A 25,522-nucleotide genomic window follows, 5' to 3' on the forward strand; every position below is an offset into this window, starting at 1 on the left:
GGCTAGCCAAACTGCAATCACTGCAGCAAGAGGGGCAAAAGAGTCAGTTTCGAAAAAGACTAACAAAGTTTTTCTCAAATCTTTGAGTGCTAGTCACAAAAAGACAGGCAAAATTGAAACTGGAAGAAGATACTCCAAAGAGAGAGTGGACAGGAGAATTTTTTTGATTACAGCATATTCTGGCCACAGTTTTGACTGGGGCTGTCCACTAATTGCAGTTAACTCACAAATTAAATTGAAATTAAAAAAATAATGGCAATTAATCACACTTTTAATTGCACTGTTAAATAGAAGACCAATTGAAATTAATTAAATATTTTGGATGTTTTTATATATCTTTTCATATATGTTTATTCTGTGTTGTATTTGAAATCAGTATATTTTTATTACAAACATTTGCACTGTAAAAATAGTATTTTTCAATTTACCTCGTAAGTACTGTAGTGCAATCTCTGTTGTGAAAGTGCAACTTACAAATGTAGATTTTTGTTTTGTTACATAACTTCACTCAAAAACAAAAAGTCCACTCAGTCCTACTTCTTGTTCAGCCAATTGCTCAGACAAACAAGCTTATTTACAGGCGATAAAGCTGCCTTATTTACAGTGTCACCAGAAAGTTAAAACAGGCATGTGCATGGCACTTTTGTAGCTGGCATCAGGGCCGTCTCAGGTTTTTTTGCCTCCCCATGCGGCAGGAAAAAAAAAAGTCTGTGAGCAGCGGCACTTTTGCAGCAGCTCAACCATGCTGCTTCATTCCTCGGCGGCAGGTCCATCGCTCAGAAAGAAACTGAGGGACCTGCTGCCAAGTTGCCGAAGACCACTGACATGCCGCCTCTTCCCATTGGCTGCCCCAAGCACCTGCTTTGTTTGCTGGTGCCTGGAGCCAGCCCTGACATTACAAGGTATTTTTGTGCCAGATATGAAACATTCACATGCCCCTTCATGCTTTGGCCACTATTCCAGAGGATATGCTTCCATATGGATGACGCTTGTTAAACGCTTTTTTTTTTTGTGACTGAACTCCATGAGGGAGGATTGCATGTCCCCTGCTCTGTTTTACCCACATTCTGCCACATACTTCAGGTTTATAGCAGTCTCAGATGAAGACCCAGCACATTTTAAGAATACTTTCACTGCAGATTTGACAAAATGCAAAGAAGGTACCAATGTGAGATTTCTAATGATAGCTACTGCGCTTGACCCAAGGTTTAAGAATCTGAAGTGCCTTCCAAAATCTGAGAGGGATGAGATGTGGAGCATGCTTTCAGAAGTCTTAGAAGAGCAACATTCTGATGCGGAAACTACAAAACCCGAACCACCAAAAAAAAAGAAATCAACCTTCTGCTAGTGGCATCTGACTCAGATAATGAACATGCGTAGGTCTGCACTGCTTTGGATTGACGCATGTCCTCTTGAATAGCAATTGAAGCGTAAAGGGCAGGGTCGGCTTCAGGCACAAGTGGAGGAAGCACGTGCCTGAGGTGGCACATGCTGAGGGGTAGCATTCCATCCATTCTTGGGGCAGCACAGTCCCACAGCCCTTTTTTTTTTGCGCACTTGGGGCAGCAAAAATGGTAAAGCCAGCCCCGATAAAGGGACATATCAATCCTTAGCGCATCTGACACGTAAATACGTTGCAATGGTGGCTACAACAGTGCCATGAGAATGCCTGTTCTCATTTCAGGTGACATTGTAAATAAGAAGAGCGCAGCATTAGCTCCTGCAAGTGCAAAACTTGTTTGTCTGAGCGATTGGTTGAACAAGGAGGACTGAGTGGACTTGCAAGCTCTAAAGTTTTACATTGTTTTGTTTTTTGGCACATAATTCTACATTTGTAAGTTCAACTTTTGTGATAAAAAGATTGTACTGCAGTACTTGTATTAGGTGAATTGAAAAATACTATTTGCTTTGTACAGTGCAAATACTTGTAATCGAAAATATAAAGTGAGCACTGCACACTTTGTATTCTGTATATTGACTTCAGTTACAACACTTGAAAAATGTAGAAAACAACATCCAAAAATATTTGAATCGTATCCTATTGTTGTTTAACAGTGTGATTAATTGTGCTATTAATCACAATTATTCTTTTAAATCACTTAACAGCCCTAGTTTTGACCTCTTCTCCCAGGAAGTCTGCCTCTGAGAACCCAGTGGTGTAAAAACAGCACACAGACTATTGCTGCTAACCCTGAATGTGCAGTCAGAGAGAAACCTGCCTTCTTTATAAAAAACAGCAGCTTCTCTACTGTGATCTATAGAATACTTGCTGATGATCAGCAGAGCAACTTAGTCTCATTCTGCTGGACATCTTCCGTGTTTCTAGCTGAATTTACAGGTGTCCAGGTTCATCATTGAAAGGAAGAGCATGGATGTCTGTAAAAGTAATTGGAAAATAGGAAGACAACAAATACATTTACTGGAGTATGGAATGAGTCTCAGAGTGCACATAATTAGTTTTTCCTGACCATTAAACACCCAGGAACGGGCAATAGCAGATGGATCACTTGATAATTACCTGTTCTGTTCATTCGCTCTCAAGCACCTGGCATTATCCTGTCTTCCAACAGTGGCCAGTGAGCTAGATGGACCTTTGGTCTGACCCAGTATGGCCATTATTATGTTAATGTATCTTTCACTTGCTTAAAAGAGCAAATTTATACATGTCAGCAGTCAAATTGGTTTATTTGGACCAGGCTCTGCATAAAGTTGTTAGGTCCTATTCCATTATTAAGTAAGTCAGTACTGAAAACTGTAAAAATACTTACATAATTTCCTAATATTAAAGAAGTCAAGAAATTAGATAAAGCAAAGCATCCAAAAATCAGTCCAACAACTGTATCACTGGCACCCTTTTTCTCTGCCTGTAAAAGGAAACACCAGGACAGCCAGACTTAGAACATGGACAGAAAAAAGGACCTCAGTTCACAAAGGAAAATGTTAGCATTAGGTAAAATACTTTTAATTAAGTCTTACATCTTTACAGCAATTTAAAATCACCTGGCAGCACAATTCAGTATTTCTGTAGTCAGGAGCAGAAGCAGCATCTACTATAAGTGGAAGCAGGTGTGAAGGATGGAAATTCTAAGTTGCTGTGTTGCACTACAGGTCAGCTAGTAGGACCTTACCCAGGCACAGAACACATTCCCTAAGTCCGTACATAGGCGGAACCTGGTGTGCATAGACCTCATTCCCCCTACAAGGAAGGGGCAAATGAAGGATTCTGCTGTCTCCACAGCATGGTTCCCCTACCCCTACATCCCAGGATGCCACAGAGGACACCCTGAAAATTTGGGATCCATGCAGAGGAAGAGGTGTGGACTGGGCAGGGGGAAGATGACATCATCTCCCCGCTGCTCTTATAGAAGTTACATGGGAAGAGGTAATATGGTCTGTCACTGTACTTTTCCTTTCCAGTAGAGCTATACTGCCAGAAGGAAAGAGAACTAGGGTGACTCCAGCACTAGAAGTACAAAGGCCTCTGCACAGGGAGCACTGGCCTCTCACAGATCCTGGAGGCTAGGTAGCATCTGGGGGCAAGCTTTGAAGATCACTCCATACAGCAGGTGGGCAGAACATTAGAATGTTTGAGGGGAAAACCCTTAGTCCCCTCTTTTAGACGTTGCCCCAGGTGGGGATGATCCGGCTAACTGACCAGGGCCTAAGGTGACCAGATGAGAGACATGAAATATTGGGACTGGGGGGAAGGAGGGGGTGTCATCACCGGTGGAGCAACCAAAAAAATGGCTGCCAGAGCATAGGAAAAATTGATGGGGGCTGAGCACCCACTGGCAGCTCCCCGCCCCTCCCCCCACTGCACCAGCTCACCTCAGCCTCCCCTGAGCTGGCTGCCATATCCTGCTTCTCCCCCCTGCCTCCCAGTGCTTGTGCCGCCATATAGCTGATTTGTGCAAGCCTGGGAGGGAGGTGGGAGGAGGAGGAATATAGTATGCTTGGAGAAGAAGCAGGGCCAGGGCTGAGTTGAGTTGTGCTGGAGTACAAAATATCGAGACAATTTGCATCCCGAACATCGGTCGGGACACGGGACAAACAAGTAAATATTGGGACACTCCCAATAAAATTAGGACATCTAGTCACTCTACCAGGGCCTGCCTCTCTCTCTGAGCAATAGATTTGCTCTAAAATGATTACTCTGAAGTGTCATGGGGCTCCATATACATTTATTCTTCCTCAACTTGCACATCAAGTTTGCTCAATTTAATACGACAGTAAAGATGATTTTCCTATCTGCCAGCCTGGCAAACTTTAACCTGGGAAAGACTGAGGGGGAAGTCATAAGTGGATGGGGGAAGGGGAGGGAAGAGAGTGATCCAGAAGATCAGGTATTGGAATGGAGTCAAGATACCTGGGTTTTATTCCTGGTTTTACTACTGACCGGCTAAGAGGCCTTGGGCAAATCAGTTCACCTCTCTCTACAGTTTGTGTGCCTCATCTAAAATAGGCTGAAAGTGCTTTGAGACAGGAACAGTCTCTTACAGCACCTGGCACAATAGAGGCCTGAGTTCACATGTAGCCTTTAAGGGTGATGCTGAAATATAAATCTAACTTTTTTTATAAAGTAATTTCTTATTTTTAAAAAAAAAAATCTACAAAATATGCAGATAATTTGAATAGTTTGCAGAGTTGTACATTGATTTACCTCTCTTGGAAAAAAGGGCCCCAGGATCGAATAGCAAATCATTGAACTGAAGTTTAAACAAGCTGTTGCTGCCATTGTGAAGAGCTGGTCTCTGGTAAATCTGCTTGACTCTTCACCGGGAACTTCTGGTCTGCCATTCTCTAGAACTACAAATATTTGTATTAGGCACAACTTCAAGCTGTCTGTTTACAAGAGATGGGCCCTCCAGGAATTCAGAATTAGTAACCTAAACTGATGGGTCAGGAAAAGGTAATTTACTAGAGACAGTATTTGGTCCTGCCATGAGGGCAGGGGACTGGACTCGATGACCTCTCAATGTCCCTTCCAGTCCTAGAGTCTATGAATCTATGTTCTGCCATTAAAAGCCATAAAACCCACCATTTTCTGAACATATTACTGCACCATTTTACAAGGCTATGTCTACACTGCACAGCTTACAAGCCTTGTTACAGCTGTAAAGTAAGCAGTATAGCCACTCTTCTTGACAAAATAAAAGCACTCCCAACAAGTTGTTTTTTTCCACACCCCTGAGAGATAAGAGTTTTAATGAGGAAAGTGCAGCGTAGACATAGCCTAAGTGAAGTCCTCCCCACAACCCTATCGGTATAGCCTCTTGCACCCAGTGTCCATTTGACTTCTGAGAGTCTCCCAGGGTCTCTCCGCAGCTTGTCATTGATGCTGCAAAAGAATCTGCCACTGCCACTCTCACATAGTTGCAATGTTTTAGCTACACTATTAACATGCTATAATAAGTCTGCACTTCATCCCTCACAAACACTTTGTTTTACAGCCTAGAGACCCAGAAACAATCAGTTTACAAATAAAGATGTAAGAAACATTTAAGATACAAGTGTAGGTCATCTACCAGCTCTTTGTATCCTTCAAAGAAAGTTTGCAATAGATAGTATTTAAATTTACTCCCTTTCTTTCTCGCCACTATCAAGTGTTCCTGATATTTTGCACTCCAGAATGAGGTTGAAGCCAGAAGAGAGTTCCCAGAAAATCAAAGATACCCTTTTGCTCTTTTTCCAAGGTTCAGTAAGATAGTTATTTAACAGGTTTGGCTTCAGGCTCCACTGCAAGTCTTTCCATTATTTAGCTAGGGTCGCAATTAGGGTCAGAGTTTTTAAAATAGCGAGCAAGAAACCTTAAAGTTCATCCCTTCATAGCCCTTATAAACAGACAAAAAGCTCCTGCTGAGCTTTAGCTAGCTTTCTCATAAAGACAGAAAGCCCATTGAACACATTACCTCGGGACAGAAGATGAAATGGGTCAAATTTCAACAGTGAGAGAGGTAAACATGAAAGGCAAGAAGTGTCAGACTGTGATCTTAGTGTAGTTTTAAGTTCTTCTGATGTGCAGAGTTTAGTTACAAAAATAATAAAAGGAAAAAACGTGCAGACAAAACGGGTCACCTGCCCCCAAAGTTGCAGTTACTCAGAAAAATCAGGTCCCACCTTAAGCAAACGCAAACCACTAACGTAAACAGAAGAAGTCAGCCGGGGTTTTCAGAAGTGTTCAGATAATGCTTGGGTGAAGTAGTCACACAATTTTCCTGGGAGCGAGGAGGGGTGGAAAGACATCCGCAACCCAAAAGGTTAAAGACAGCAGGATCTAAAAGACAAAAACTCTCCTACTCCCACCTGGGGTTTGCAAAGTCTCCTGGGTCCCTGCTTCCTGGCTACCCATAGCGAGGGGTCCCGGATATCGCAGCTCCAATGTAGCTTCACCAGAGTACCAATATCCCTCTATCTATCCCGGTTTTGCACAGGGAAGAGATCCTAACCGCAGCGAAGAGCAGATTTAAGGCAGCAGCTTCAGATGTTGTTAGTGAGTATGCTCAGCCTCAGCCCACCCTAAACCCGCTCATTAGCCGCGCGGAAGAAGCAGCTGACACTACCGTTCTCTCCCAGTTTTTCACTGACAAACACAGGCTGCTTCACCATATTTGCTTAATCCGCAAATCAGCGGCTTTAGTACATATTAGTGCTTTTTCTACTCTGAGAATTTGTGAAGGGTTACAAAGAACATCTGCGAAGTTATCGTCACAGCAAAAGGGACATGACACATGGTCACTGGAATCACATCCATCAACGTGTAAATGTTCTTTGGTTATTCTATCATTCAGTGCTCCAAACCGACAGACAAACCTGTGGGAGCAGCACAGGTATGTGTGCATGTGCACATGTGTGCAGCATGTAGCAAAGTAGAAGTGAGCATTACACAACATTTATAGAATTAAGGACAAAGACTATAATGATCATCTAGTCCAGGAGTAGGCAACCTATAGCATGTGTGCCGAAGACAGCACGCAAGCTGATTTTCAGTGCCACTCACACTGTCCTGGTCCTGGCCACCTGTCCGGGGTGCTCTGCATTTTAATTTAATTTTAAATGAAACTTCTTAAACATTTTAAAAACCTTATTTACTTTACATACAACAATAGTTTAGTTATATATTATAGACTTAAAGAAAGAGACCTTCTAAAAACGTTAAAATGTAATACTGGCACGCGAAACCTTAAATTAGAGTAAATAAATGAAGACTCAGCACACCACTTCTGACAGGTTGCCAACCCCTGACTTAGTCTGACTTCCTGCATAATACAGGCAACAGAAACTTATCCAGTAATTACTACATCAAGACCATAACTTCTGTTTGAGCTATGTTTTAGAAAGATATCCAATTTTGATATAAAGTCTCTGAGTGATGGAGAATTCATTGCGTCCCTAGACAAAATGTTCCAATGATTATTTACCCTCACTGTTAAAAAGTTGCACCCTTTCTTGATTTATGTTCCAGCCATTAGATCTTATTATGGTGGTACACCTACAGGAGCTGTCTATAACTCAAGCTTCGATCATTCATGATGCCAAAAAGAGATGTCATTTCCAGTAGAGCATGTAGATCTTTTTTTGCTTATGCTTTGATCAGCAGCAAAATAGTTAACATTGAGATTTCATCATCATTAGGGTCAACACCCCTAGAGATGAGCAGAAGCAATTCATACTTTTCTCAGCTAAGGTTCAGGCAGAAGCTTTGGATTTTTCTTCTATGTGGTGGAGACTGGGGTATTTCATCCCCAGTCTTGAGGCCTTCTCCTGATGTGCTACTGAACAGAGGGTCCACACAGGGCTGCCCTGTTCTCCCAAAGGTTTCCAGGTGTATATTGGGAAGCAGATCTAACTTATTCTGCTCACGTGAAGACACAAATAGAGCATTAGGCCAGCTGTCCCCCTGTGCAGGAACAACAGAGGTGAGGAACAATTTTGGAAGACATCGAAAAAAGACAGAAATCTGAGCATGATGGGTGGGTAGGGATGGCTGCTGGATGTTACCTGTTTCTGGTTTTCAATAAAAAAACAAACAAACACCGAGTAGTCTAATGTGTATTTCTGACCTGCTGAAATGTAGTGGTTTCAGCCTAGGTTGGTTCTCTTTTAACTCAAAAAGAAACTTCTATAGGATGCAAATTGAAAATTTTAAATTTCACAAAGCTTCAAGAAAGTCTTATTTTTCCTCTTACTTGTTCATTTGTGCGTGTAGTTTTTTTATGTTATTGATATTCATTGTAGATTGTGATGGACACTTTTCTTGTACAGGGGTGGGCTACCCTATGCCCTCCGTCATGGCCAGATGTGGTATTGCAGGTATACCTCACCCTATATTATCCTACCTGAGTGTCAACAAGTATGCTTGCTCAGATCAGGGCAATGAGAAACCAAGCACACTAATTAACATAAATATGTCTTCCTTTTAATTAAGCTCTATGAAAGGTAGTCCCATAAAGGCCCTTACCTCAGAACTAAGGTTCAGAACTCCCAAATCTTAAAAAAGTCCAAAACAAAAGTCTCTCTGTTCTCAGTCTCTCTGAGCTACAAAAAGAGAGAGTTCTTACCTCCTCTTTCTGCCAAGATGGCTGCAGTCTCAGATAATGGGGCTGAAAGAAGGCTTTGTCCTACCCACAAGTTCTCTGGATGGGATGGCATAAAAGTCCATGTGTGTGGAGATGGATGCAGAAATCACTGTGAACAGATTGGTGGATCTATGTGGTGCTATCAGCTGATGTTATATTCCTGTGGTGCCTTAGGGGGGTTCTGTCCCCAGGCTAAAAATATGTATAGCTGGGGAAGCTGACTTGGGATCTGCATGGAGGGGGAGAATGAAGAGACTGGCAATAGGAGTATATGTTCAAGTGGAAAGCGAGCTTGTTTTGAAGCTCCCTGCTGTTGGGGATCAGCTGCCAGAAGGAGCTTTGGCTAGTGAGGGGGTAGATTAGGTTTCCTTACTCTTGCAGATGGTTTTCAGGGCATGCCCTCCATTTTGAATTCTGCATGGAGTTTAGAGGAGGGGCAGTGATACAGTGGAACTTTAACACCATCAAGCTGTATCAGAAATGTACAGGTAAAGGGCAGGTTAGCCGCTGTACAAGTGGCTTCCTCTTCCCCTGTGAGTGGAGATGGGGGTAGTACTGGGATCTCCTCTGTTGCAGGAGTTCCATTTGCTTTTCTCCACTCAAGGAATTATTTAAGGGTATGAGTTGACCAGGGGGAAAAGTGGTCCAAAAGAGGCATTATTTTAGAATCTGAGGTGGTGTTTTTTTGTTTTGTTTGACCGTGAGGATCCCAGCAACACAAAGGGAAACCCCAGGGCTGATGAGAGAACACAAAAACCTGTCAGGAGTTAGAAACTGAGGAATGGTGACAATAAGGAAGGATCTGAGGTGTCTGTTTCCAGCCATGGGTCTTCTTAGGAGCCACCTAGGAAGCAATCCTAGCAGCAGTAACAGTAGGCAGTATGATCTTCTGGGCAAGATTCCTCATAATGGAAGAATTATCTTAGGATGCCTCCATGGAGATAAGTGATTTGACTGCTGTATACAGGGGATGGGGACAAATTAGAAATGGTGTTGTTGGGACTCCTGTTAAAAGAGTTAGGATTGCCTCTTGCACAGCTGAAAGCTGTGATACATCTGCTGGGCAGCAGAGAATTCTGTTTCAGCTTTTTCTCTTATAATCTAGTGGATTTTTCTGGGAGTGGTTTGGAATGAGGAGTTGGACTAGGGATTGGGAGTAATGGTTTTGTTATCCCAACCTTTATTAAACCTGTGACTACTTTCTTCCACAATGAAAATACCCACGAAGCAGATTTTCTTCTCTGGGTTCCATGATACATTAAAGTGGTGCAGCCTCCAGTTAAAGCTGGTGATTGATAGGGTTTGAATGGTGAATTAAAGGCCCTCACTAAGGCTGATTCTCCACTCTGGCACTGCAAATGTAGAAAATGGGGGCATGCAAGGATTCTAAAAATTTATACCGGCCACTCCAGGCTTGTATTAAACGCCCAGGATTACAGCTTCTCTCTCTGACTTTGGATGGATAGATGCTGCCACCATGCAAATGTTAACAAAAAAACAACAACCCTTTAAACTCAGGAAGGAGCACTTGGGAATTCCTCCCTGTGGGGTACCCTCAAGTCCTTTCACTCCCACTCCAGGGAAGAGCTGAGAAAGAAAACAAAGGAAATCAGCTGTTGCCACCAGCTAATTAAACAACATGTGCACACCCTCTTAGGACACAAAATCCAATCATGTTCTTAAACAAGATAAATTTTATTAAAAACAAAAAAGAAAGAAAATACACCTAAAAACTCAGACTATTGCTAGATTTTAAAAAGAACCACTTACAAGGATTAAGCATCAAAATAACTTTGATGTCCATCTTAAAGGTTACAAGCAAAACAAAACCACCTGGGTTTAGCACAGAGGAGTCCACAAGACTTACAGAAATAGAAGAGAGAAACCTAATAACATCTTCCTAGACATTTCCTGATCTACTTATATATCTGGGATTTCAAATGAGTAGTTTCTAGGTATGATTTGATAATTTTTCATACCTGGTGCAAGCTTCTTACAGCATTGCTGCTCTGTATCTCCTCTTCAGAGAGAACAACCACAGACAGACAAAAGGGGAGTCTTGTTTCGATTATAAAAAGTTCTAGCCTTTTCATTGGCTCTTTTGGTCAGGTGCCCACTCACATCTTTTTACCTATGCATGCAATCAGACTTTTTAACCTTTTACAGGTAAAGCAAGTAGAGAACAGCTGCCAAGAGGGATTTCATAGCTAACTGGCTGGCTGGGTGCCCATAAAAGGGAACTACTCTCCCACCCCCCATTTATCACAGCCTCACTGAAATTTTCCAGGGAAATAATAGAGTGCAACATCTCCACAGTATATTTTATTTAAGTTCTGAGCTGTAGGTATCTCAGGCAGCCATGCACTTGTTTGCATCTATCCTTCACTTTTAGTACCTGATTCTTTTCTCACTTATTCTGACATAAATCAGGATTAACCCTACTGAAGCCCATGGAGTTACACTCATGTAAAACCAGCATAGGTCAGAGAAATTCCTAGTAACTACCATGAGCACCACAATGCAGGGCTTGTATTGTATGTCAAACTCCTACCTTGGTGTCCCAGGCTCTTTATAAATGCTGTCACTTCTTTTGACCATAGTGGCTAGTCAAAAATTAGTAGGTGTTTCCAGTTAGGAGGAGAAATTGCTGATATTCAAGTAGTTCTTTGACATGGTTTTGTTTATTTACAAAGAATGGACAAAGTCCTGTGTCTCTGAACACAGAATGAATCAAATAGCAGGAAACAGCTTCAGAACACTCTCTTTAGCTGACCTCTCCTGACTTTTTGTGGTCAGGATGAACACTCTTCATCCTGACCACAAAACCTCTCCCCAGGTTTCTTCAAAGTTCATATACCATGTTTTCAGCAGCTTCTTCCGGCTATTCATTTGGCTCTCTTGGTCCTCTATGTTCTGCCAATTTCTCTCTCTCTTACCCCAAACAATACTCAGCAAAAGCTCTTGGACAGGGTCACATACTCCTTCCCTCTTAGGTAAGGGATTGTCTTTACTGAAAGGAGATTGTTAACTGAAAGGAGTACTCATATCTGCCAATCTTAATGAGCTTTTAACTTAACCCTTAACAAAGTTTCACCGACCTCATAACAATACTATTTATGAAAGTCTGCATTCATTTTTAATATTTTTGTCCACTACATGAAAACACAATCAGAATAATAATTTCCCCTCAGAACACCATGGGAATATGCATTCCTCACTCTGGTACTGTATATTTGTATAGGCCTGTAAAATATTTTTGGCCCTTCCTTCAAGAGACAGAACTGACTGCTGTCCGCTGTGATCACACCTCTCTGAACAGGGCCAGCCCCAAAGATTTTGGGAAAGTTTTTGTGAAACGTGATGCTTCGGTAGACTAATTGACCCATTTTATGTAAAAAGAGAGATACGAATCTTCTGCTTGTGCTGAAGTCTGTGCATAGTTAAAAACATTTTTTAAAATGTTGATGAGTCATTTGTCAAAATAAGCTGGGAATGTGGGAGTCAATGGATTGTCCAGTTGTTAGGGATTTTTTTGGTGCATTTTGTTGGATGTTAGCACTTTATAAACCTTAATTAATCATTTAAACACTCCTGTGAAGTAGCATTATTATCCTCATTTTACAGATAGGAAACTAAGGCTACATCTACTGTACAAAGTTTCATTGATGTAAGTTACATTGGAGTACTACCAATGATATTTGTATATTGTCTGGGAGTATGCACTCTTGGCTGCTTATGATGGCACTCCATTACTCACCAAGAGCGGTGGCATCTATGGAAAATGTGGTGCACTATGGATATTCACATGGATATTTATCCCTGTGTGTCCTGTGCCACCATTCAGTGCAATGCCTTGTGGGACATTTTCACAATGTTTTAGGAATATTAGTGATTCGCTCATGGACTTTTGGGAAGTTGGTATCAAATTCCCAAAAAGCCATTTTCTCCAACACATAATGCTTGTTTCATTCCCATCTCTGCCATCTCTCCTGCAGAAGCATGTGCTCTGCAGAACTTAGGACAGTATTAATGACTGCTGCAGATACAGTACACGCAAATCTCCTGTATTTGCGGAATTTCAAGTATGACTACCACCATGTGTGTGAGGAGGAAGAAGAGGAGATGTTTGATGTTAATGACTGGGTGCTGATGCACAAGACAAATAAAAATGGCAGGTTTGCTGCTGGCATTCACAGAGCAGCTCTGCATGGTGGATTGCTGCTTCTGGGCCCAAGAAACAAGCACTGGCTGGTGGGGTCACATCAGAATGCAAGTTTGCGATGATGAGCAATGGCTTAAGAACTTTCAGATGCAAAAGGCCGTGTTCCTGGATCTGCGTGCCAAGTTGGCCCTAGCCCTCCACTGCAGAGTCACCAGAATTAGAGCTACATTAACCGTAGAAAAGCGAGTGGTGATCACACTAGGGAAACTTACAACACTGGATTGCTATCGGTTAGTGGGCAACCAGTTCGGAGTTAGAAAATCGACAGAGGTTTCCACTGGCATCCAAATGTGCAAAGGGATAGGTTTTATATAGTTATGAAATAGCTGATTGCTTGATCCTTACATCTTTAAGAACACAGGTCTTTTCCAAGGGCTGCAAGCAGGGACATTCTTCCCTGATTGGTACATTCCCATGTATGATGTTGAAATGACAGTAGTGATTCTAGGGGACCCTACCTTTTGTTTCCTTGACAACAATGAAAGATTCATCTATTGCAGTGGTGGGCAACCTGCAGCCCACCTAGGTAATCTGCTGGCGGGCTGTGAAACAGTTTGTTTACCTCAACCGTCTGCAAGCACAGCCGCCCGCAGCTCCCAGTGGCCACGGTTCACCATTTGCGACCAATGGGAGCTGCGGGAAGCAGCAGGCCACCGGTTGCCCAGCACTGATATATTGGCTGAGCAGGTGCAGAATTTTTGTTGAATGTGCTTTTGGTAGATTACAAGGTTCTGGTGATGTTCACTAACTAGGTTGGATCTCAGAGAGAAAAAATATCCCAATGGTTAATAGCTACCTGTTGTGTCCTGTATAATATCTGTGAAATGAAAGGGGCTACCAGCAGGGTGGATCAGCTGTCTGCTGAGTTTGAACTGCCAGACACAAGGGCTATTAGAAGAGCCAGCCTTGCAAAGGCACCATTTAGGGATGCCAGTGGAAGGATGCAGCCCCCTCCACACCAAGTTTTGTACCACTAGTTGGGACCAATGCTGCTTGCTCCTCTGCCTCCTCCCCTCACCAGCCAGGAGTGAGAGGATGCACACTGCTTGCATTGCTTATCCTCTCCCCTGCTCCCTTCACAAGTCAAGAGAAATGTGGTTCACTCTTCTCTCCCCTCCCCTCCCTAGGCAGGCAATTCTTTGCTCAGCCAATAGGAATGAAGAGATGTATCTCACAGAGCCAATAGCAGGACTGGGAGTTTCTGCAGCACTTTTTTGAGATTCATTCCAGTAACAAACTGGATCAGAGAGTGATGGGGGGAAGGAAGCTCTGGGCTTAGGTTGGAAGATGCTTGCTGCAGATTTCACCATAATGTGCCATTCACCTTCACATGGTGACATCTTACAAAGGCAGGAGCTGACATCAGTAGACACAGGGCTGCTCAGGCTTGGGAGGGGGCTGATGTCCCAGGCACATTCAGGGGATAATTATCCCCACAGCCAGCCCAGCTTTGGAATTTTCAGGCAGCAAGAGCAGAGCTGAAGAACGATCACCTGGGATCTTTTCCTGCTGTCAAGAAACACACATGTGCTGTCACTACAGTTGCAAACTTTCTAATTCCAGAAAATCAAACACCCTTGCCCCACCCACTGCTCTGCCCCTTCCCCAAGGCTCTTCTATTATTTTTCTTGTTTGATCTAATACACACCTTTTTGGCTGAGCATACTTCCACCTACTGGATAGAATATATATTGCATATGTCATTATTTAGTTCCCTGTAGAGGCATAAGGAGCCTCATGGTCCACAAGTGGTTGCCTCCCATGATAACTTAGATGGAAAGGAGTGGGGTAAAATTCCACTAATGATGTGAGTACTAGCAAGGTGATAGAGGGATACATTGCAGAAAAAGGACAGAGGATTCTGATTTTGGTTTCTTTAGTTACAAAGCTATGGCTACCAGGTTTTGTTAACTCCTCCCACTCCCAAACATCTGTTTTTTGGATTTGTTTCTGTGCTTTTTCATTCTCAGACTTTTCCAGTGTTTGTATTTTACTTTAACTCTTTTCTGAACACATTCATAGGCTTCAGAAATCTTTTCAGGCACAGTGGAGAAGAAGAATATACACACACTGAATACTGAAACGTAACATTCAAGAGGTGTGGGATTATTTGCCTTATTTGCACCCATGAGAGCCATAAATTATGCTGACATAAACTGTAGTGTAGACATACCCTGGGAAAGGTGTGTGTGAGCAGGGGAAGTTGAGCTGTGTGAATAACTGATCTTCTTCCAGTTCGCTGGCTCTTGGGAGAGCTGACAAACAGCAGGGCTTTGCAGGGCCGCCCAGAGGATTCAGGGGGGCCTGGGGCAAAGCGGTGCTTGTATTCGCCGGACAGCACTCATAGTCTTCAGCGATGGTGGCTCCTTCACTCGCTCCCCATGTTCGACAGCACTGAAGGACTTGCTGCCAAAGTGCTGTCGAAGATCGGGAGCAAGCGATGGGCCCACAGCCAAAGACCCGGACCGCCACTGGGTGAGTAGCCAGGGAAGGGATGATCAGCCAGGGCTCGCGGGGGCCCAAGGGAAATTGCCTCTGGGTGACCCTGGGGCTTTGTGCAGAAGGAAAGGGGAACTTTGAGCCCCGGGACCACAGGAGATCACAGAAGCAGACATGCCAAACCCAAGGGAAAAAATACTGAAATTAAGCCAAAACCAGACCCAATTGGCTTGAGAGTTGCTTGTTGGCTAGTTTTTAGCTTGTGTCCTTTTTTGATCAGCTCCCAGCAAGCAGGGGTGAGTCGGGGTGCACAGCAGGCCCACCACAGTCACATACTGTCAGGGTTCTCAGGGACTGGCTTGTCCTGAAGCCGGATCAGCTTCCGTTTTGGCTTATTGTCAAAGTTGGGGGGTTATTTACCGCGTTAAAACTGGCAGCCGTGCTCCCAAGCCGGAAGCAAGAGAGCAAAGGCAGCGTGGCACTGAACCCGCAAGTCTGTGGGGTTTGGCCCGACCCAGGGCGGGTTCCCGCCACGTGCGGGGTTTGGCCCGACCCAGCTGCTTCGCCGGAGACTCCCTCCCGCCCCGCCATGTTTGTGTGGAAAAAAAAGGTTTTGGCCGAATCACGTCAGTCGGCTCTGTGGGGGAGGGGTCACAGCCAGAGGAGACCGGGGGCGGGTTTTTGGTCAGCAACGGTTGTGAACGGGAGTCAGTGATAGACAAAGGATCAGGCACTTCCGTGGCCACCTCTTCCGGGAGCGCGCGGCAGCGCCGGGGTCCTCGCGACCTTAAGAAGGCACCGCCGGGGCCCCGCCCCCCTCTTTCGCTGGAGTCTCGTAGAGGCAGCGGGGTAAGTGGGCACGAGGCCGCGGCGCGCATTTAACCCCCGTCCCCTGGGCATCTGTGGGGGGTAGCGGGGCTGCGGCCGCCACCGCAACTAACCTCGGTCTGTCTCTTGTGTTTCAGCAAATCCCGGGCGGGAGCGACCCCCACCGACCATGGCCGAGGAAGGGTGAGAGCCAGAGCCGGGGCCGCAGGGTGGGGGGAGGGCGCTGGGTCCTACTAGCTCCGCTAGGACTCCCCGGGACGGGGGGGGCGGGGCGCGGTCGCGCGTGGCCGATGCCGGGCACCACGTCCCGCCGCGTGTGGCTCCGCTGAGCGCTTCTGGCCCGGCCCAGGCCTGCGCGGCCTCGCCGCGTGTTCGGAGCCGGGTGGGTGGAACGGGCGGCGGGATCTCCGGGTCGGGGGCTTCACCTGCAGCGAGGGGAGCCGGGCTGGGCTGCAACAGGGTTGTATGTCCCTTTGCACCCCACCCCCGGTGTGTTATTGGCCCGGTGTTTGCAGGTCCCCGGGGCTCCTAAGGCGGGAGGCCGGCAGGTGAGCTAGGAGTTATGTCTCTGTTCAATTGTTTAGCATTGCTGCTGGAGGTGTAATGGATGTTAACACCGCCCTGCAAGAGGTGCTGAAGACCGCACTCATCCACGATGGTTTAGCTCGAGGTATTCGGGAAGCTGCCAAAGCCTTGGACAAGTAAGTCTTGTTTTGGGGCTATGTACTGTAACGAGCAAATCTGTTTAAATATTTGTTAATGTAGGTGTATTGGTATTTGGATATATATTAGCATGCACAGGTTTTGACTTGTAATCTAATCCCACTAACAAGGAGACTGTCAGTCTTTCTGTCATATGTAAAATGTAAACCCAAAAATTATAGGTTACAGTCCCAAGATGCTGGGTTTCCTGTGCTTGTGTTATGTAGTTGCATCATGTAACTGAGAGCACTAAAGCAAAAATAGCTTTCATGAACAGTTGTGGGATAGCACACGCAACATGATTTGAGTTTAGGAAATCTGAGTCTCAGTGTAGTTTGCTTGAACTTCTACTTTAAATGTAGTTTGATTCATACCACCCTTGTTTTGGTGAGCTGATACATTTCTTCTGGGCTAGGGATTATTGGAAGATTGAGGTTTTTTATAGACGGTATCAGACTTGGGGTCTGTTAAACTTAATAGTGTGCCTTTAACTGGAGATAAAAATCTTCAAGATCTCATTGAGAATAGGTCTATTTGGGAAAACTTGTCTTCAGCTTTTTGGTAACCTTTAATTTATTTTCTGGTTTCATTCAGTGAACTTCTGTATAATATATTGCAAAGAAAATCTTATAAGTTTCAAGTTTATGTTCTGTTTTATGTATCTGTTACCAAATGTGTTATGTGAGTTGATCTCAGAGCACATGCTTAGTGGCAAAGTAAGACAGAGACATGTAAGTAAGACAGAGACAAAGTAAGTAAGACGTGTGAATAATTGTTTTAGGTTTAGGTATATAATAGCTTCCAAAACCCGAATAAAACTACAGTGTTTGAATGATGACTCTCAAACATGTCGGATACCCCTTCACTCTTTTTATGAGTGATAAAAGTAGTCTGACAAACCTGTAAGTTTAAGGGACTAGACAGATAATACTATAACAAAAGTGAGAAAGAAAGAAGATATAGAGTATGTACAGTCAACTGTCCGAAACATACTTTAGGAAATACAATTATATTGCCTAATGTGACATTGCATTTTGAGCAGCCTTATTTATTGTAGGCTGGGTGAGGGATGGGCGGGTATTAGCACAGGTCCATGGATAGTACTGATATTAATAGGTGGATTCTTTCAAAGTGTGTTAAGTACAGTACTAAGAACCTGTTTGTAGCTGCATTCATCTCTTCAGATAATCAGATGTGTGGTGCTGGATGGAATAGATGGAGTAGCATCATGATTGTAATCAGGTCTGGGTGTAAGGACTTGAATCCTCCTTATATTCACATCTGACTTCCAGTTCTTGCATGGACCAGGAGAGATCAGAGGTGGACCAGTGCCCATGATTCAGGTGGAGCCTCAGTCAGATCCCATTCTTTTTGAATGGTGTCCTCCCCCACCTTTATCCAATACATGTTATTAATCAAACTTTTACTTGAGAGATTATGAAAAAGTACAGAAACTCCATTCCAGTCGCCCGGGGCAGGGCGTGTGTAAAATTGCATACAAAATTCAAACCACTCCAGTCATCTTAATGGTCAAAATGCATAAAGATACAAAATTCATGGCTTGTGCCACTATTTTTTTTTTTTTTTTGCCTGGGCTCCTGTAGTGCCTTCTTTCAGGTCTCCCTTGCTCTCATCTTCCTCTTCAATCTATTCAAAAAGTATGTATTGCAGTAGTGTACAGAAGCCCTAATTAAACTTGAGGTCCTGTCATGATAGCTGCTATGCAAACAGGCAGACAAGATCCCTTCCTTGAAGAGTTTATAATTTAAATGTCAAATATAACTAGTGGACATACATTTTTACTTCACAATCATAGTTTTTGCAATGGATTGCTGTCATTTGAACTATGCAGTGAAGGCCTCACTCTTGTAGTTGACTGCTTGCTGTAATATGGAGATGTGCCCATATGCAGTCATTTGCAGGAACTGGGATCTAACTGCATTACATTAAATTAAGGGCAGAGGTTCCATGTAACAATGGTTTTTTAGATTGTTTCCAAAACTGAAGTGGATTCCTGTCCGTTAAACCATGAACTCTGATATTGATGCAGTAAATCCTTCTAAAGCTTGATTAAAAGTTTTTTATTCTCTTTTAAACTGAATCTGAACATGTTCGTGGGACCAGATGGGTTTTACGAAAAGTGGTTTAATGCAAACAAAGAGACACTGAATATTGTATTTTTAGTTCATGGCTTAATTACTAATGAAAATCTATTGACTTTGGAATAACTTGTTGTGTAACTTGTGTATAAATGTTCTTTATTTTAGACGCCAAGCCCACCTTTGTGTTCTTGCTTCAAACTGCGACGAACCCATGTACGTAAAGTTGGTTGAAGCCCTGTGTGCAGAACACCAGATCAACTTGATAAAAGTGAGTATTGAAACTTCAGTTACAAATTTAGATCTGTATCAGTATTGTACTTAAAAACACGTGGTGCCATAAATGATCTGATACTTTAGGCTACTCAACCAAGACCCATTTCTGTTGCACTAGCATTTTAGTGCTATGAACTAAGCATATTAACTGTACAAAACAACAAAAGTATAAAATATAAGCCAAAGAGGAAGAAAATCAACATTACTTACTAAAAAAATCTTAAAGACCAAGTAAACTGTGGTGTGTTTTGTGTTCGGTAAAACTCAGTTGCTGGTACTTCTACTTACAAATGTTAGTCTGAGGCTCTTAATTTCAAGTCAAAACCTCATTTACTTTCTTCAGAATTCTGTTAGAGCTGTACAATGATGATAGTTTGGCTCCCTCTACTGATATTTGTGAGGAAAGCAGCCACAAACGTTACCCAATGTTTCTGAGTGTACAGCATCTTTGATCTTATTCTGATTGCATCAAGGAAAGTGCAGTTCTAACATACTAATGTCTTTAACAGGTTGATGACAACAAGAAACTGGGTGAGTGGGTAGGTCTCTGCAAAATCGACAGAGAAGGAAAACCCCGCAAAGTAGTGGGCTGCAGTTGTGTGGTTGTCAAAGTAAGATGACAAGTTTTTTCCATTTGTTTCCTTGGTTTCCAAAAAATAAACAAGTAAATAAAATAAATAAATAATAAATCTAGAACATAGTTTTAAATAGAAAAATATTTCCACTTAGTAAATTCAGTGTCAATTCTCCGTTCGGGGGAAAAAGTTTCCTGTATGGAGAGAAAAAAAAAATAGGCATCCATGGGTTAACATTCTTATTTTATAATTAACTTTAGTGGTATTTTTAGCAGCAAATAATTTTACCAATCCAGCTCAGTCTAGTGTTTTCTCTTTTGTTGCTGATTATTTTATAATGCATAACTAGAAATCTGAGTACAGGATTGATAGAAAACATTAATGAGTTAGTCTTGAAACAAAATTCAATATTACCCTTTACTGGAAGAGGTCTGGTTCTGTTTTAACAAATAACTAAATGCCAGTAAATTATGTCTGCTTAACTTGAACATGTTCTGCAGAAATCATTAAGATGGTACTGGCAATAACAAAGCCATGGTACGAGCCTTAAAGACTAGGTAGTCTTTGAGGTCCCTGAAAATGGCTACACGTCGTCCATAGTGGACAACACTGATGGTTACTTTAAATTTTTTCATATTTGTTATTCTGGTTTTTAATAAATGGATTTTCTATGACTGTTAAGGCTTTCCCACAGATTCCATGTTATCACAACAATTAGGTGTGTTTGCCTACATTTTGCCATTTGGTTTCCTTAAGTCTCAGGCACTCAGATACATTGTAGGGACATTGAAGGGTATTTTGGAAGAGTAGCAGGGTATTTTGGAAGAGTAGCAGAGTATCTGGGAAAGTACAGTCCACTTGCAGTTGCTGAAGGAGCACAACAAAGAGATGGTAGAAGCACACTGCTTTTGAACACACCATTGTTTTTGTCAAAATACAGGGGATTATTGGGGTGTTTTGAGGGGAGTCAAGGATGGGAACAGTCTTTCAAAAATATTTTGTGTATATAAGGAAGAATCTGACAGTTAGTATCCCAACTTCTGCATAGCTCAGTTTCTTCAAATAGTGGGAAGTAGATGAGGTGTGTGCAACTTACTAGCATATTAAGGAGGCTAAAGTGAATACCGAGAGTCTCTGGTTGTTACTTCTAACATGAGGGCATGTACATGAACAAGTGTATACATACATGTACATCATACTTGAAGAATAAAGTTTGTGTGCCCATATATCTAACTGCTGAATCTATTTGAATATCTTCCACTAAAGTTTACTCCAACATAATCAAATAAAAATATATTGTAGTTAATTTAGCCTGTAGCTTACTCTGAACAGAAATATATTAATTTCCAAAGATGTCTGTATTCCATTAATTTACTCTTTTTTTTTTTTTTGTATTATAGGACTATGGCAAGGAATCTCAGGCCAAAGATGTAATCGAAGAATACTTCAAGTGCAAGAAATGAATGAAAAATAAATTTTTTGTTAAACCTGACTAATTTGTGTCTGCTTTTGATGGGCAGCATCTATCATGATCTTTCAAGCTCAAAAAGTACACTTTCTAACCCCTCCTTTCATCTTGAATCTTTTACAGTAGTTTATCCATTCAACTATATCCACTTAGTTAAGCAAGCTTTTGCTATTAATTGTAGAGAGAACCTAATTTCCTTTTGGGGAGATTGAGAGCCTGTATTGCAGCATCTGTGATGAAAATTTGGCTCCCTCTACTGAAACAACTGAGGAAAGATGCCTGAATTGTTACCCAAATCTTCTGAGATGCAGCAAAAATTCTTTAAAACTAGCTTTTTTTGCTACTTTTTAATTAACACTGGATACATTTTAAGTATGTTTTCCTGCCTTTTGAAAACTTAACTACACAGTCCTAAAGGAAATTCAGGTTTGAATTAGAGATTACAGCTCAAATAGGTTTTTATAATGGGCTGAATATGAGTAAGTTTCATCCCAACCTTTGGGAGCATCTGGATTTTGCTTTCTTATGTTTAGATATGTTCTGATAAGGAGTTCTGGCTTTGACTTTGCTGTGAACCAAAACAAATAATCCTTGTAAGTTTCTATTATAATAAGTGAAGTTGTTTTGACCTCTTGACCATACTAATCTACTTTGTGTACTGGCTGTGGCTTACTCCTATGAAAGGTGAATGTTAAACTACCACTGTTCTAATTAGATTGCATTTTTGTTAGTGCGGGGAATGTACTGACTAAGTTGTGAGGGAATTTATGGAAACCAAGTTGATACCTTCATGCTAATTAATAGGTGGATTTCCTTTATATAAGTTGTGACCAAAACCTGGACAGCTGCAAGAGAGTGATGTTAGCCTTAGAATAATGGTCCTGTTTCCAATAAGGTGAGGAGTTGCCTCAGGTCAATTAGGGACACCTGAGTCTGATTAAGGGCTGCCTGAAACCTAAAAATCCCTCTCCTGGTGAGGAGAGACAGGCACCTCTAGGATGAGAGGCTGCTCTGCTCCCTACAGCAGAAACAACCAAAACTGAATAATTTAGAGGAAGGACTGACACCCTGGGCGCATAACAGGACGATGCCTCTGAGGTGGGGGAGGGAAAGTTACCCCCTTTATGTTTGTGAATATTTTTGGTTTGACGGAGAAGTACTTCAAGGCCTAACTTGAAAATCGTGATAAAGAAACAGTGAGAAGACCCACTGTCCAGAGTGGGGATTTACTGCAGGTCCTCCCACCGGCAGATGGGGAAGTGCTTTAGTTTGTGGGTTTTGTTTAGAGGTGCTAGAAAATTTTTGTATGCCAAATAGGACATTTTATCAAACAAGAAACGTGTGAGCCAACGAGTATAGATCTGGCTGTTAATATTTGTCCATACCATCTCAGCCCCTTTTGTCTCCAGCTTTTTGCAATAGGTTTTTTCAGTTTTAGCTCAGGTTGCTTAAGTACTCTGAATCAAAATCACTTGCATACTCCTACCAAGTGCACACCACTGCTTGGAGGTGTGGTCTGAAAATAAATCGATGAGTGTCTTCTACATAATCAGGCTTAAGTATTTTAGTATTTACTACTATGCAAAACTATAGAGAAGAAAAGATTTGGCACTTGACCAAGACACTATCAGCAACAAAAAGTTGGTTTTACTCTTTCCTAATGAATGAAGTCTGCTGTCTTCTGACTGCTGATGGGAATAGATACTTTAAGGTTCTCAGTCATCTGCAAGGGCTAGTATAACAACCTAAATAGAATTACATACAAAACTACAGTTGCAAAGCTGAGCATTCAAAAGTTGGGAAATGCCAGAAAAATGGTTGCCTGTACAACCATAATTCTGCTGCCTTTGCGTATCGAGTTTTCTTGACAGGATTTTGACTTTATTCCACAGAATGGATATTGTATTTTGAATGAGCAGCTCTTTTAATTCTGTTACGTGATTGCTGGGTATTGCACCATGCCCTTTCATACCAAATACTGTTCAAATCCTGCTCAGATTACAGAATTATTTCCTTGTAGTTTTTTCTGTGGGATTCTGCTGTAGTTAGGAGTGCTTCACAAACATTAATTTATCTTCGCACACATGATGGGTATGTCTACACTCAAAAGACCTGTAGCATGGGTGCTTCTGGCCCGGGTCAACTGACTGGTTGTGGGGCTATAACACTGCAATATTGATTGGACTGGCTCATGTGAGAGGGAGGGCCTAAGAGTCCAGGCTAAGCCTGAACTTCTCCACTGCAATTTTTATCCCTGCAACCCACCTCAGCTGGCCCAGGCTCGGAAACTTAGTGCTGTGGGGTTTTTGTGATCTGGTATTCCCATTTTATAGATGGGGAATTTAGGCATAGAAACCCTGATCCAGAAGAGAGTATAGGTGCTACTCAGATCCTGAAACCCCTCTCCACTCCTGCCTAATCAGGAAAAAGGTGCCTAAAATCCCATGGGATTCCATAGTTAAAATCTAAGCTTCTGCATGCGTGCATACACTCTGTTGCCTCAGTCTAGGTCAATGGTTCTCAACCTATTTATCATTGTGGGCTGCATATGCAGCTCGGTATTATGTGGGTTGCATCCACACTGTATGTACTACCTGTATGGCCCTGAGGATGTCAAATGGGCTGCAGCTGTGTGCTGATAGACCGGTGGTTCTCAATCCATGGCCCAAGGTGCACGTCATGCCTATGTAGATTCCTCAGACTAGGTCAGGGGTTGGCAACCTTTCAGAAGTGGTGTGCTGAGTCTTCATTTATTCATGCTAATTTGAGGTTTTGTGTGCCAGTAACACATTTTAATGTTTTAGAAGGTCTCTTTCTATAAATCTATAATATATAACTAAACTATTGTTGTATGTAAAGTAAATAAGGTTTTTACATTGTTTAAGATGCTTCATTTAAAATTAAATTAAAATGCAGTGCCCCTCAGACCAGTGGCCGGGACCTAGGCAGTGTGAGTGCCACTGAAAATCAGCTCACGAGCTGCTTTTGGCATGTGTGCCATAGGTTGCCTTCCCCTGAACTAGGTTGTCTCCTACCTATCTTTTCAGAGCCTGAGCCAGTAGCTGTGCTCAGAACATGTTTAAACCTGCACAAAAGGGTTGTGAGGCTGGCTTCCCTTTAGCTCAGTGGTGAGGGACCTTGCCAGTGGTGTGGGAGTACCCAAGTTCATGTGCCCGTTCTATGTGATATGGAGCAGGGATTTGAACTTGAGTTTCCCACCTTCCAGGAGAGACATAGCCATTGAGCTATGAGGTATTCTAGCATTGGGAGGAGGGCATCTTGTGAAGCTGTGTATGATGAATTATTAAATATGAGATGGGCCAGGGTGAGAGTGATTATAGTGCAGTGATTAGAAATCTCACCTGAGGAGGGAGACCCAGGTTCAAATCCCTGTTCTGCATGAGGGAATGGTACATAACTGGACCCAGCTCTCACATCTTAGATGAGTATCCTGATAGTATAGGCTCCTAATTCCAGGAGAGGGTTCACTGCTCAGAATCCCAACCAGAGATAAATGTCTTCCTCTGGCCCAGAGATTGTGGTGATTCTCAACCTATTTGCCATTGTAGGCTGCACATGTGGGCCGCATCCAATACTACCTGTATGGCCCTGAACATGTCACATGGGCTGCAGCTGCATGCTAATTGGGCTGCAGGTTGAGAACCACTCATTTAATGTCTAGGCACCTAACTTGGGCTGTGGGTTCCACTAAGTGGTAAGGTGTCTAAAAGGTGGTGCAATGCTGAGAGCTGCAATACCTAAATCTATGATTCTAGGCCAGAAAGAGTTAATATCAAAAGTGACCACTAATTTTGGGTGCGCAATTTGAGATCCTGCTGACCTCTTTTTCCAAAGTACTTAGTATTGTATATGTTCCAAGCATACCCCATTAATTTCAATAACAGTAATGTGTTTTCAGCACTTCTGCAAATCAGCCCAGGGTCTCAAGTCAGGCATCCACAGAATGATCATCTAATAATGAGTGATAACCCATAAAATGTTTGGCTTACGTGACTTTCCCAACATCATATGAGAACTCTGGCAGAAATAGAAATAGAAGCCCGTTCTTCAGGGCAGCCATTTAGCTATTAACCGAGAGGCTATCCTTCCCCTCCCTATGAGCCTATACTTTGTTCACTACACCATTCTGATTCATTCTCAGTGTATCTGATGAGCCATGGTTCTGCAGAAAAAAATATAGTATGTAAGACTATCATAATGCTGTCATAAACAGATAGCTAAGGGTTAATGTTTCTTTTACCTGTAAAGGGTTAACAAAGGGAACCACACACCTGACCAGAGGACCAATCAGGAAACCAGATTTTTCAAAGCTCAGG

At 42.6% G+C, this 25,522-nt stretch overlaps 2 protein-coding genes and 4 non-coding genes across 8 annotated transcripts in view; 5 read left to right on the forward strand and 1 right to left on the reverse strand.

Moving 5' to 3' along the window:
- Nucleotides 1-6,368, reverse strand: part of LOC116824894 (MFS-type transporter SLC18B1-like) — a 122,804-nt gene extending 116,436 nt beyond the window's left edge. The window contains exons 1-3 of one of the 3 annotated variants that reach the window (XM_075063963.1): nucleotides 6,304-6,368; nucleotides 4,661-4,806; nucleotides 2,769-2,864 (exon numbers count right to left, since the gene is read on the reverse strand). In XM_075063963.1, coding sequence (XP_074920064.1) covers nucleotides 2,769-2,864; nucleotides 4,661-4,806; nucleotides 6,304-6,349 — 288 coding nt within the window. In that variant the 5' untranslated portion in view covers nucleotides 6,350-6,368. Of the gene's footprint in view, nucleotides 1-2,768; nucleotides 2,865-4,660; nucleotides 4,807-6,297 lie in introns of all 3 variants that reach the window. The other 2 variants (XM_032780511.2, XM_075063962.1) reach the window with 2 other exon arrangements.
- Nucleotides 6,369-16,003: 9,635 nt separating this feature from the next.
- On the forward strand, nucleotides 16,004-21,209 carry RPS12 (ribosomal protein S12). The gene is made up of 6 exons (XM_032780513.2): nucleotides 16,004-16,086; nucleotides 16,203-16,248; nucleotides 16,650-16,766; nucleotides 19,035-19,137; nucleotides 19,652-19,753; nucleotides 21,118-21,209. The coding sequence occupies exons 2-6, from the start codon at nucleotides 16,235-16,237 to the stop codon at nucleotides 21,178-21,180; spliced, it is 399 nt and encodes a 132-aa protein (XP_032636404.1). The 5' UTR covers nucleotides 16,004-16,086; nucleotides 16,203-16,234; the 3' UTR covers nucleotides 21,181-21,209.
- LOC116824900 (small nucleolar RNA SNORD101) lies at nucleotides 17,593-17,667 on the forward strand. Its single transcript, XR_004373734.1, has one exon. It is a non-coding gene; the product is annotated as a small nucleolar RNA SNORD101 (small nucleolar RNA).
- Nucleotides 19,498-19,586, forward strand: LOC116824902 (small nucleolar RNA SNORD100). The gene has a single exon (XR_004373736.1). It is a non-coding gene; the product is annotated as a small nucleolar RNA SNORD100 (small nucleolar RNA).
- LOC116824901 (small nucleolar RNA SNORA33) lies at nucleotides 20,175-20,308 on the forward strand. Its single transcript, XR_004373735.1, has one exon. It is a non-coding gene; the product is annotated as a small nucleolar RNA SNORA33 (small nucleolar RNA).
- A 201-nt stretch (nucleotides 21,210-21,410) lies between the features above and the next one.
- LOC116824903 (small nucleolar RNA SNORD100) lies at nucleotides 21,411-21,495 on the forward strand. The gene has a single exon (XR_004373737.1). It is a non-coding gene; the product is annotated as a small nucleolar RNA SNORD100 (small nucleolar RNA).
- The last annotated feature ends 4,027 nt before the right edge of the window (nucleotides 21,496-25,522 follow it).

This window comes from Chelonoidis abingdonii, chromosome 3, assembly GCF_003597395.2.
Source record: "Chelonoidis abingdonii isolate Lonesome George chromosome 3, CheloAbing_2.0, whole genome shotgun sequence".
Lineage (NCBI taxonomy): Eukaryota > Metazoa > Chordata > Testudines > Testudinidae > Chelonoidis > Chelonoidis abingdonii.